This window comes from Sarcophilus harrisii, chromosome 1, assembly GCF_902635505.1.
Source record: "Sarcophilus harrisii chromosome 1, mSarHar1.11, whole genome shotgun sequence".
Lineage (NCBI taxonomy): Eukaryota > Metazoa > Chordata > Mammalia > Dasyuromorphia > Dasyuridae > Sarcophilus > Sarcophilus harrisii.
This window is the reverse complement of record NC_045426.1, coordinates 14198608-14211666: the sequence shown is the minus strand read 5'-3', so window position 1 is coordinate 14211666 and position 13059 is coordinate 14198608. Positions and strand designations below refer to the sequence as shown.

General features: G+C 51.9%; 1 protein-coding gene across 6 annotated transcripts in view; it reads right to left on the bottom strand.

The window, feature by feature from the left end:
- The window catches only part of GOLGA4 (golgin A4), a 98283-nt gene extending 88235 nt beyond the window's left edge, over positions 1-10048 (bottom strand). For 5 of the 6 annotated variants that reach the window (XM_031952645.1, XM_031952651.1, XM_031952658.1 and 2 more), the window contains exons 1-2: positions 9881-10048; positions 4747-4836 (exon numbers count right to left, since the gene is read on the bottom strand). In XM_031952645.1, the coding sequence (XP_031808505.1) occupies positions 4747-4836; positions 9881-9943 (153 nt within the window). In that variant the 5' untranslated portion in view covers positions 9944-10048. Of the gene's footprint in view, positions 1-3049; positions 3374-4746; positions 4837-9880 lie in introns of those variants that run through there. The other variant, XM_031952677.1, reaches the window with a different exon arrangement.
- Between the last annotated feature and the right edge of the window lie 3011 nt (positions 10049-13059).

Sequence of the window (13059 nt, the reverse complement as noted above, 5' to 3'; positions counted from 1 at the left end):
AATAAGTAAGTGGTCAAAAGATATGAAGAAAATAGTTCTCAGAAGAAGAACTGCAAAGTATTAAAACTACATGAAAGAAGGAACCAAATCACTAGTAATAAGGGAAATGTAACTCAAAACATGGTTATAGAAGGGCATGTGGGCCAGCAAGCACAAAGATAGGAGCCAAGAAGCATTCTGGCTCCATTTTGGAAATAAGCAAAATAAGTGATTCAAATGGTTATCCTTTTTGACCCAGAGATTTCCCTACTTATACTATAAGGGAAGCCACTAATAAGAAGAAAATCCCAATATATCCCAAAGTTACATAGCAGCACTTTTTGTGGTAGCAAAGAACTGGAAACAACCTAAATGCTCATCAATTGAGGAATGGTTAAACACACTGTGAGACATGAACGGGATACAGTATTATCTGCTGTAAGAAATAATGTGTGTGATGAATCCAGAGAAGTCTGGAAAGATCTCTATGAACTGATGTAGAGACGAATGAGCAGAGCCAAGGAAACACTACACAGTGCTACAACAATGTGAATTAAAAGAACATCATCAAACAAAACCCAAATGTGAATGTTGCAAAGTTATAAAGCTCAAGCAGAGATAAGAGATGGAAACAATGTGACATGTAGCTCCCAAGGCACCCTCTCATGAAAGTGGAAACAATATAGAAATCACTGGATTTTACAATTTTCAGATTTATTCAGTGTTTTAGAAGGTTGTGCTGATTTTTTCCACTTTTGCTAGGATGGGAAAGGGAAGAGATACTGAGAAAAACTACGATGATATAAAAAACAAAAGACATCAATAAAAACTTCTTTTTTAAAAAGATGACAATAATTTTTTAAGAGAAAGTCAATCTACAAAATGTAGCATTTCATTACAATAAAACCTATCAACTAACTGGATTTTTTTGCTGCAATCTGATTTTAGAAATACGGTTAATGACAGAAATCCCATTATTGGGAATTTAAGAGAAACAAAACCCAGGAAAAGTCCAGAAATGAGAGATGTGAAGCACAAATGCAGTCAGTGAAGGTAGATTGTCAGTCAGTGACATGAACACTCTGCCAATCCCAAGACCAATGTCCTTCTCCTTGGATGACTCGTTTTCCTCTTCAAAGGCTCCTATCTTTATTTCAGCTGGGCAGGGGGTGGAAGAAGGGGCACAGGATATCATCTTTCAAGGATGATTACCCCGAGGAATGGGGGCTGAGCCACAGGCTCCCCTGCAGACACAGCTCTCCTCTGAAGGAGCTCCCTGGGCCCGGTTCCCCTCCCTCTCACAGACTGTCCTAATGTATAATTCTCTGTAATTCACATTCCTGCTTCTAATAACTCTGAGGACAGAAATCACTGAAAAGATCCAGCTCACTTCATCACAATATATTTATTACTGAGGCAGAAAAATGAGCTTCTCCATTTTACCAAGATTCTCAACCACTGGAACAAAGTTTTCAGATTAACCTTCAATTAAAAAGACTAACTTCATCTTCAGTTCCCCAAGAATCTCAGTTAACATGAGACTTACTAGCATTACTCTTATTTTTCCTTCTCCCACACTTCTCATCAAGTTCATTAATTCCAGAGGAAAGCCAAAAGGATGCTGGATAACCTGGAATCCATGTCACATATATATGTATGTGTACACATACATATATACTTTTGAAAAGGACAGATAAAGAGAGAAGGACAACAGAAGGACATATGATGGAGGGAAATACACAGTCATTATAACTGTGAATGGAATGAACTCGTAAAACAAGTGAAAAGCAGAATCTAACAATATGCTATATACAAGAGACAAGCTTGAAAAAGACAAGACATACCTAGGGATAGAATAAAGGCCTAGAGAAGAATCTAAGATGCTTTACCGGAAGTTTTGGAAAAAAAAAAAAGCCAAAGGTAGTAATCAAAAAGTATCAAAGTAATACCAAAAAATCCTACACTGAATTCCTTTGATAAAGGCCTCATTTCTCAAAAACATAGGGAATTGAGTTAACTTTATAAAAACAAAAGTCATTCCCCAATTGATAAATGATCAAGTGAAATGAACAAAAGAAAACCAAGCTATCTACATTCATATGAAAAAATGATCTAAATCCCTATCAATTAGAGAGAGAAGCAAAATAAAACTAAGAAGCACCATCTCACTACGAGAAATGACAAATGTTGTGAGGGATGAGGGAAAATAAGTATATTAATGAGCTGCTGGTGGAGTAGTGAACTGGTCCAACCATTCTAGAGAGCAATCTGGAACTAAGCTTAAAAGGGATATAAAAACCTCGCTAATAAGTCTGCACTCCAAAGAGCATTCTCTGATCCTACTGTCCTCCACAAATTCTAGTGTAAAGCTAATTAGACTTCTGTCACTCCCCACACACTATTCCATCCTATCCTACTAAGCATTTTTACTTAAACCTAACCTTCTCCAGCTAGGCAATTCCTTACCCAACATGAGTTAAGATCTCTCTTCATCCCTCACTTAGCACTTTGCTCATACCTTGTACACTTCCAGTGTGCAATCCAGGAGCACTTTCAGTGTGCAATCAGATTATTTTGTATTATGGTTATGTGTCCATGTCATGTCCCCCAAAAGACTGTAATCTCCAAATGGGCAAGAAACACATTTTTCCCTAAATTCTGTGGATCACCAAGCACTTAAGAGTTTGATTCTTGAAAATGTTTGCAGAATTGAACTCTATTATGTCTAGGTATTAGGACTAAAAGACAACCAATTTTATACATCAAATTAATATATATCAATTTCTGCTTTAAAGGAGGAAGACTCAAAATCACTATATGAACTCAATAGATCAAAAGGAAAAAGCCTGAAAGGGCTATCTAGATTCTCCCTAAGAAAATGTACTTTTAGTTAAATATACATTTATTATACTAGAAACTGACTTAGCAATTAAAATACCAGGCCCAGGATTGAGAATTTCATTCAAGTTGAAGAACTAGTTTGTTACCAAAAGTTCCCTAATAGAAAATGCTAAGCAGGCAGTTATGGTGGTTTGATTATAGAGCTCTATCATGTAGAACAATGAATTACCCTGTGTGAGGCTTTGGAACTGGCCCAAGTACAAGGTCACTGAGCAATGAAAGGAAACCTATCATGGGGGAAAGGCCAAAGAATCAAAGAGCTTCTGGTTCCCTGGGTCAGTCTGATATCAAGTCTCAGGTGTTTACAAAGAATTGCCTCAAGAAGGCTTGCCTTCCCACCTACATGGAAAAAAAATAAGTTGAGTATATTTACTTTACAAACACTTAGAATTCATTTAAAAAGCAATCAATGGAACAAAATTTTTACCTATTATAGAATTTCAAGTAGTATTCATTCCACTCCCTTTAAATTAGTTAGATCCATGAATAAACATGAAAATAATAACCTGAAATAATAATAACCCTGAAAACAAAGCTTAAAAATATAGGAATTTATTTTATTATATGAGTTAAGAATTCAACAAAAATATCAGTGTCACTTTTAAAATTACAACTGACAACATCTAAAGATATACTATGATAGATAAAAATATACAATTAACACATAAAAACAAGTGCTCTTAGATTTTTTAAGTGGTATGCTATATTACTATAAACAGTGTGTGTGTGTATGTAAAATCACCACTAGAAAAACTGAGAGACCCTAAGACTGAAAAAGAAGAGATGGAGTATGCCCTGGATTGAAATTTTGCCTTAGCTACTGACCAGCCATGGGACCAGGGGTACTGAACTTCTCTGTGCCCAGTGGCAGATCTGCCAGGACTGTTGGTGCCAGGAGAACCATGGGAAGCTCCCTGTAAACCTTCAAGACTCCTGTAATGTCTATGTTTAAAGAGCTTCTAAGTTTAGCCACTTGAACTACGGTTGTGGAGAATCGGCCCGTCTGATCTAACTTCCTCATTGCTACAATGAGCTTTCCTCCCTCCCCCCAACTCTGGAAGTGATTCAAGGCTTCATGTCTGCAGTCAGAGAGCCAGGGCTCCTGCCACTGAGTTTGCAGATGGCCGTGGGCATGGACTTCCCCTCTCTGGCCCAACAGATCCAAGTGACTTCTAAGCACAAGGATTCACTGGGTTTCTCTGTAAAGCTGCTCCTCCGAGGGCTTCAGAGGGGCCTGGAGAGACTTACATGATGCTAAGGGAAGTGAGCAAGAGGTCACTGTACACAACTGTTCACAACAACAAGATTATGTGATATCAATTGTGATGGATGTGGCTCTTTTCAGCAACAAGGCAATTCAGGCCAGTTCCAATGGTCTTGTGCTGGAGAGAGCCATCTGAGTGTAGACCACAACACTATATTTTCACCTTTTTTGTTGTAGTTTGCGTGCCTTTTTTTTTCTTTCTCATTTTTTCCTTTTCAATCTGATTTTCTTGTGTGGTGTCATAACTGTGGAAATATGTATAGAAAAAATAATAATAAAAAAATAAAAGTACTCCTCCCTCCACATTCTAGGCAATGAGCATCTCTCTAACTGGCAGCTGCACAGAAGGGCAGAAGGCTTCTCATCACACCCACCCTGGACCAGGGAAACCCCCGGTGCAGCCTTCCAAGTCCCTGCCCTGGGGGAGGAGACAGCAGGGGACCTGTGTTAATATTTCCAGACGACACCCATCAAAGAAATCCTATCATCTTCTGAAATGCCAGCCTTTCCGTCCAACAACCTGGCCCTTGGGTCACAGCCCTTGCCCACTTAAGTGACTCGCCTCCTTTGAGAAATAACAAGACAAGCAGTTCCACACTGACCTCTCTGTTGGGCGTCCCATCCTCAGGCTGCTCTGTAAGAGAAGACGTCCGGCTCCTGGTCCCTGCTGGGGCAGGAGAACTGGAAGGGACCTAGGAGGACAACAGTAACCATCAGGAGTGCAGCGACACCCAGGGCCACCCTCACCCTGTCCCGGATACACCAAGAGTGCCTGGGAGCCACAAGGGAGCACGAGTCCCCGGCCGGCCTCTCCTCTCACTCTCTGCAGACCCTGGAAACCTGGCGCACACCCAAGCCTGCTCTCCAGTTCCCAGGAGCTCTCTCAAACCCAAGGCCCCTTCTGCAGGCCCAAGGCCCCTTCTCCAGGCCCACCCTTCCTGACCTCTGGCCCCCTCTCCTCCAGACAGCCCTCTCTGCTGGGCTCCTCGGGGCTGCTGGATCTTTCACCACCCAGAAGCAGCGCCTGCGGCTCTCTGTGCCCCCTTCCTCTCTGGTCGCTCACTTGGCGTTCTCTGCAGTTCCCAGGGGTTCGGTCATCACCTCTACAGATCTCTACACGCAGCCCCAGCTCCTGTCTTGAGCTGCTCCCAATGTCCCACAGACACTTCAAATTCGCTAAGCCCAAAACAATTTGTCACCCCCCCCCAACCCACCTCTCTTCTGAACTATCATAAGACTAAAAGGGCCCCGCCATCCTCCATGAACGGTCTTCCCAAGCGAGGTGCCGCCCTCAGCCCAATACACAATCCTCTCCTGGTTTCCCTTTCTACCGTCATCTCAGCTGAGAAATGTGCTTCCTATTTTCCTGAAAAAAAGAAGTTATTTGCTAAAAGAGCTCCCTTCCCCCCTCTCCTCAATTTGCACCCTCCAGCGGCCTGCTGCCACTGTGCCCTCCCATAGCAATGAGGCCCTTCTCCTATAAGCCTACAACAATGAGGAATCTTCCCCAAAGTCCTAACTACAACCCCAGCCCCCCTGCATTCAGGGCCTTCTCTCTAGTGACTATTTCCCACTTCTGTGCCCCTAATTTACGCATTTCTAGGCACTGGCTTACCTGTTGCCTCCCCCATTAGACTGTAAACTCCTTGAGAATTGAAGCTGTCTCAGGCCCCTTTCTGCATCACCAGTAGGGGGCATGGAGCCAGCTGGGAGCATGGGGAGCAGCATGGAGGCAGCGAGGTGGCCTGTGGCCGGAGGCCTGAACCTGAGTCGGAAAGAGCCAAATTCAAATCCGGCCTCAGACACTTACTAGCTGACCAATGACTCCAGGAAGCAGCCTTGCCAAGAAACCTCCTATGGGGCCCCCAAAGTCCCCGAGCCTGAATGACCACTACCTATTTATGGAGGCGGCCGGGTGGCCAAAGGGGAAGGGCCCTGGGCCTGGATTTCAGACACTTACTGCATCTGTGACCCGGGGAAGCCATTTCACCTGTTTGCCTTCAACCTACCCATTTTAGGAGGCCCAATGAGTAACATGCCGGGCTCAGGTCAGCGAGCCCAAGTTCAAATCCAGCCTCAGACATTAGGTGTGCCCCCAAGCAAGTCCTGTTACCCTGTCTGCCTCAGGTTCCTCAACTGTAAAATGAGCTGGAGAAGGAGCCGGCCAACCAGCCCAGAATCTTTGCTGCCAAGAAAATCCCAACAGGGTCACAAAGACTCAGGCAGCCCTGGAACACTCAACAATCCCAGGCACCAGGGGAGGGCCTTGCTATGGTGGATCCATCACCCCCTTCCATCTTCTCCGGCAGACTGCTCTCTCCATCATGCTCCCTCGCACTGATCTAGCTGTCTCCTGGCTTCTTCCTTACGGCCTTCGGATCCATCCGGATCTCCGTGACCCAGCTCTGCCCTCTCGCTCCTACAAGGAGGCTCACACCTCCCCAAGTGCCCCAGGACCCTCAATCCTATGCCCTCTGTACCCCCAGCACTCTCCAGGGCTCCCCTCTGGTGTCCTCCCTAGGATTCCCTAACATGTGTCTCCTGATTCTCCTCTAACCTGTCTGGCTGCTCCTCTTCAGTCATCACTCCTAATTGCTCTTCTGGTCCCTATTAGCCAAGTGTGTCCCGAGACTCTGGCCTGGGCCCTCTGCTCCTGGTGATCTCATCGGGTCATCTTCACGCTAAGAATTCTCAAATCTACTTATGTGGCCCCACTTCTTCTGCTGACCCTCCTGTCTCAAATCCCCCCACAAAGCTTCCCCCTCACTCTGAAGGGTCCCACCCTTCTTCCGGGCTCACAGTCTAGGACATTCTCTGCTCTTACTCTCTCACCACCACCCCAGATCTCGATAAGACTCACACGTTCCCCCCTTCCCTCTGGACCCTCCCCTTCTCCTGCCTGCTGGCTGGCAGCCGGGCAACACAGGCGCCCATTCTGGTGCCCAATCCCATCATTCCCTTCAGGACTTCTCACCCTGTCTCTCCTCTCCAACAGCCTCAGCCCTATTTTGGGTCCTCAACACCTCCCACCTGGACAACAGCCAACGTTTTCTGGCTCTCAAGTTTCCCCCGACTCCAATCCCCTCTCCTGGGTTTCCAACGCTGTGTTCCCAAAGCACAGGAGTGACCCTTCCTGCCTACCACCCACCATCCAGCCTCGGGGCCTTCGTGTAGCCTTTGAGGCTCTTCAGAACCTCGCCCCTTCCTGCCTTTCCAGTCATCCCGTGGGGACCCCGCTACCTGAGGGTGCTCCCTGCTCCCAAACATGACAGACCAGCTCCGATCCTATGCTCCCTCCTCCCTCGTCCCTCCCCAAGTGTTGTTGCCCTGTGCCAGGAGCCAGGTATTTGAACATACCTTTTCACCCTGCCCACCCCCTCCCCCCAGTCGGACCGTAGGCTCCTTGTGCTCTCAGCACAGTGCCTGGCACATTGTAAACACCTAATAAATGCCTACTGACTGACTCACTTTCCCACCGAGACATCATTATTATCCGAGTGGAGTCACACTGGGCAATAAAGCACAGGGGACAAAATTAAGGCTTCTGTCCCCCAAAACAGCTCAACCCCTCGACTATAAGCTAGGGACAGCCAGGTGGCACAGTGGGCAGAACATCAGCCCTGACGGCAGAAGGGCCCGAGTTCAAATCCAGCCTCAGACGCTTACCCACCGCGCGCCCCGGACAAACGACTTAACCTGCAGACGCGCCTTGCTAGGAGTTTGCAAACATGGAGTTCTCCATCCCCCAGGTCTGAACACCCACCACCAAAAGAGAAACAACAACGCGCTCCTGGGCAACTGCCAGCGCTGCCTGATACCAATCGAGGATCCTCTCTCCAGGGCACAAAGGAAATCATGATGCGAACAAACAGAAAGTCAGAGTAAACAAACACGCATAAAGAAATGCCTCCTAAAACAGCCATGAACGATCACTTTAAAGGGACTTTTAAAAACAACTCGGGGGACTGTGTGATGTAGGTGGTGGTAAAAGTAACGTGTGCGATTGTCCTGAAAAGCAAGCTGGCTGGAAGCGGTCACAACTTCTGACCCAGTACTCCTGCTCCTAGGAATGCAGCCCAAGGAAGCGATCTGGAGCAGACCGACCCTTCCTAACCCAAATGATCCATGGCTCGGTGGGCACCTCGGAGGCGTCTCTCGCGGTCTCTGACTTCTGGGCATCTCCCCCCGCCTGCTTCTCTGCTGGCCTCCACTCTGCTTGGGACGGGATTATTGTATTTCTGCCCTTTTCTATCCTCCACATCCAGCGCTTGCGAAACTTCTCCAGCGAAGGGACCTCCTTCCGGCAGACTAACTGCTCCGATAACCTGACAGTCAGAGAACTGCCGCAGATAATAACCACCGCCCGCCGGCCCCACCGGGGACACTTCAGCGGGCCGGCGGGCCCAAGTCTTTCTAAGGCAGCAGGATCTCCACCGGATCCTAAAGCGCTTGCCAGGGGGCTGCAGGTTTTGTTGTCTCCCTGGATCCTCACCAAGGCCCAAAGAGGCGGGGGAGCATCGCTTGGCAGGGGCCCGATGCCAGTCTCTAAATAACCAAAAAGTGAATGGCTGACCCGTCACCGCCCGGCCTCAGACAAGCTAAGGCCTGGGGAAAGGCTTCACTTGAGACGGCCGAGGTCACCCGGACCCTGTCCGGCCCGGGACTCTGGAGGAGAGAATGGGGCTAGAAAGCCCGGACGTCTCCCTTGTGAGAGCGAGGGAAAACAATCACCGGCCGCCCATTTTAGGAACCATCATCTGGGAAAGCTGAGACCTGCAGGCGGCAGGTGCTCCGAAACCAGGGGCCGCCTGGATCCCGTCACCCTGCTCCTGGGGGGCCACAGCTCGGGGCGCGGGGACCAGAGAAGCCCACCTCCCTGCCCCGGGCTGAGGGCTGCCGCGGCCGGGGGAGAGAGGCCCCGGGCTGAGGGCTGCCGCGGCCGGGGGAGAGAGGCCCCGGGCTGAGGGCTGCCGCGGCCGGGGGAGAGAGGCCCCGGGCTGAGGGCTGCCGCGGCCGGGGGAGAGAGGCCCCGGGCTGAGGGCTGCCGCGGCCGGGGGAGAGAGGCCCCGGGCTGAGGGCTGCCGCGGCCGGGGGGACCCGCCAGGCAGGGCCGCCCGTAACAGAGGGAGCGGGGAGACCCACGCGGCGCCAGAGAAGCGTCAGCTCCGGCGCCCCGGGCGCGGCAGAGGCGGCAGAGGCCGAAAGTTGGGCCTCAGTCTGAGCTGGGTGGCCCGGAGCGCCCCCCCGCCGCCCGCCTCAGTTTCCCCATCTGGGAATGAGCCGCAGAAGGCACCGGCGCCTGAGGAGCCGGAGGAGCGGGGCGCACGAAACGGACTGTGATTTATGGCTTCTGTCCCGGCGCGGGGGCGGGGCCCGGGAGACCCAGGGAGACCCAGGGCACTCGGGGGCGCTCCTCCCAGCCGGCCCTTCCCGGCCGCCATCGGCCCGACGGCCGCTCCACGTCAGGGGCAGAAACTTCGAAAGGAACAGCCAACTTGGCGCCTGCGCCGGCCGGGGGAGGCCGGGGAGGCCGGGGAGGCCGGGCGGCGCCGGCAGGTTAATGTCCCGCCGCGGGGCAGGCGGAGAGAGACAGGGTCCCGCGGGGGAGGAGGCCGGCCCGCAGCCGGGCCCCGGGAGCTCGTTGCCACCGTTTGCTGCCAGGTCACACGCGGGGGCCGGGAGTCAGCCCCCCCCCCGCCCCCGGCCCCGCCCCCGAGCCTCCGTCCCCCCGGTTACCTGGGCCGCCGCCTGCTGCTGCTGCTGCTCCTCGCTGATCTTCTGCTTCAGCTTCTTGAACATGGTGCGGCCGCCCCGGGCCTCGGGCCGGGCCCCACGGAGGCCTCACGGACGCGGCGGCGGCTTCGCTCCCCGCGGTCGCTGCTGCTGCTCCCGGCTCCGGCTCCGCTCCCCGCCCTCCCCGCCTCGCCTCGGCCCGCCCCCCGCGCCCCCATCCATCCAGCCGCGGCGGCGGCGACGGCGACGGCGGAGGCCGGCAGGAGAGCCACGCTCCCAGCGCGTCTGCGCGGCCAACGTGGACGGGCCTCTACGGAGGCTCTCGGGGCCCAAGCGCGGGGGGAGGGGGGGAGGAGCGGTGTAGCCGGGTGGGCACCTGCGCCGTCTCCAGCCGCCCCGCCCTCCCGGAAAGTGACGGGAGAGGCTCCCGCCGGAACTCCGCCGGTTGCCGGGGTAACGGAGGCGGAGGGAGGAGGCCCTCCCCGTCTGAGAGAAGGCCGTGGAGTCCCAGGTTCGAGTCCCGTCTCCGGCCGCACGGCCCCAAACGCTAGTCCTCCTCCTATAAAACGCCCCCGGGACCTGCCCCTGCCCCTGCCCCGGGATGATTCTCCCGGGGCTGCGGCGCCCCCAGGGTCGGCCACAGATACCGGCCAGAAGCCTTCCCGCGCCCCAGACGCCCCTCGGGGGCCCCGCCAGGGGTCTCCCACCTTCCTACCATAAATTAACGTTCATTAAGCCCGGCCGGGCCCTGCCCTCAGGCAGTCCGCATTCCGGGGTAGAGACCGGGACCAGCAAATAGGGCCCAGTGAGCGGGAAGTCGGGATGGAGGGAAAGCTCCGGGGGGAGGAGGGCGTGGGGAGGAGGGCGTGGGGAGCACGGCGGCCCGGGGCGCTCCGGCCCAACCCGGCACGGGCCAAGCCCGAGTCTGCCCCAGGCCGGACCTGGGCTGCTCCTCCTGCCCCCGAGAGCCCGCTGGGAATCCCCGAGGTGACCGTCCTCCCACTCAGGCCCAGAGACAGAGAGAGACAGAGACGGAGAGAGACAGAGAAAGACAGAGACGGAGACAGAGAAAGGGAGGGACAGAGAGACAGAAATGGAGAGAGGGAGAGCCAGAGAGAGATAGAGAGAGACAGAGACTGAGAAAGAGACAGAGAGAGAGAAATAGAGACAGAGAGAGATGGAGAGACAGAGACAGAGGAAGAGAGAGAGAGACACTGATGGGGACTGAGGGAGGGGAGAGACACAGACACAGAGAATGAGAGTGAGAACTAGAGGGAGGGAGAGAGATGGAGAGACACAGAGATAGAGAAAGATGTGTACATATACAAGGATTTTTTTTTAATCTTCTATCTCTGTGGACATTTTCTTTGTTCCCCTGTAAGCTCCTTGAGCGCAGGGACCATCCAGATTTGTCTCTTCCCCCAAGCCTGAGCCCAGGGATGGTAATTCAGTAAATGCTGGGCGACTTGGTTCTGGGGGAGCTGGGCGGGTTTAGCACCTTGGGGTGTGGGGGAAACATGACCTCTGGGAGCTCTGTCTGGCCTCTCCTGGGTTACTGATAAAAGCTGACAGAGTCTGGGCTGCAGCTTCCCCTGATGTTGGCTAATGCTCCGTTTCTGGGCCAGTCCCTCACGATGTGCGCCCACAAAGGCAGACCCGTCGGACTGGTCTCTCGGGGAGTTTCCTCCCCTTGATACCCGAAGAACTTGGGGAGCTCTCAGCCGCCCAGTTGTCCCCGTGGACTTTTTCCCCCTGAGTGGCCGCAGGAACCGGGGACAGGACCCCAAACGAAAGGGGATGGAAACGTGAAGTTCCTCCTTCCGCCCAGAACCCTCGGTTACCTGCCTTGGCAGGAGAACTCCCCAGGCCTCCCTCTGTTAATTATTGATCCGTGTCTTTGTTCACTTGTTGTTTCCCTCATTAGTTTGTGGAAGGGAAGCATTTGCTGTAGTTTTCTGTGCCTCCTTTCTCTTCCTTCAGGCCCCCTTTGCTCCTCTTTAGATGATCAAAGCCTTGATTTATTTAGGTCTATAAGAATCTCATAAGATTTTGATCTATAGGATTTATACGAGTTCCCAGGAGCCTCTTTTTGCCTCCTTGTAGGGTTTGTTAAATGTTGGTTGACTGGCTGGAGAGACAGGAGCCAAGTGCTCCCAGAGTTAGATGGACTCCAGTCTTGGTACTGGGTGACCGCCCTCCCCTGCCCCCTTTCCAAAGCTTAGGATGTGAGTCGGTGGTACCAGGGGCGCCAGCCATGGCTCTCACTTCTCCAAAAGCCTGTCAGCTTCATTAGAGAAGAGCCGGTTATGGAACTTGATGTAAATCTGGTGCACCAGAGGAGAGGCAGGAGGCAAAGTGGGTGGGGCCTGGAGGCCACTCTCTTAAACCATACAGTTGGGGAAGTTTTCTATTTGCATCCTTAAGGGTGTGTCCCCTCCCAAGTTCCCTCTTGTCCAAGGAAGAGGAGGAGGAGGAGGGGGAGGAGGGAGAGGGACATTTTCGTCTGTGCCTGACTTTTGGGGGGCCCCTGCCAGACGTGAGCCAGGGGGCAGGAGCTGGGGCCTCCAGCCATCTCAACCTTCCACACTGCTGGGCTCTGAGAATGGCCAAGTGTTGCATTTTCCTTCTCCCCAATCTGGCCAGGAAAAGAGGTTCAGGAAAAGGGACTGATGCTTTTAAAAGGTCCCTTGGGAGTTCTGGGCCCTCAAAGGAACGTGTGACTGCAGGGGGAAGTATTAGAAACACTGGATGTCCTGGGCCTTTGATTGATTACCAGGAGTGCTGGATGTCATGGTCCTTTCTCCATCGCCCCGAGGCCAAAGGGAGGTATTGGGAAGGGGAAGCATTTGCCATAGTTTTCTGTGCCTCCTTTCTCTTCCTTCTGGTCCCTTGTGCCTCTCTTATTCATCTTTTTATTCCCCCCCCCTACCCCCGCCGCCCTTAAATGATCAAAGCTTTGATTTATTTAGGTCTAGAAGAATCTTATAAGATTTAGATCTAAATGGTCAAAGGATATGAACAATTTTCAGATGAAGAAATTAAAACCATTTCTAGTCATATGAAAAGGTGCTCTAAAGTACTACTGATCAGAGAAATACAAATTAAGACAACTCTGAGGTACCACTACACCCCTCTCAGGTTGGCCAAAATGACAGGAAAAGACAAGGACAAATGTTGGAGGG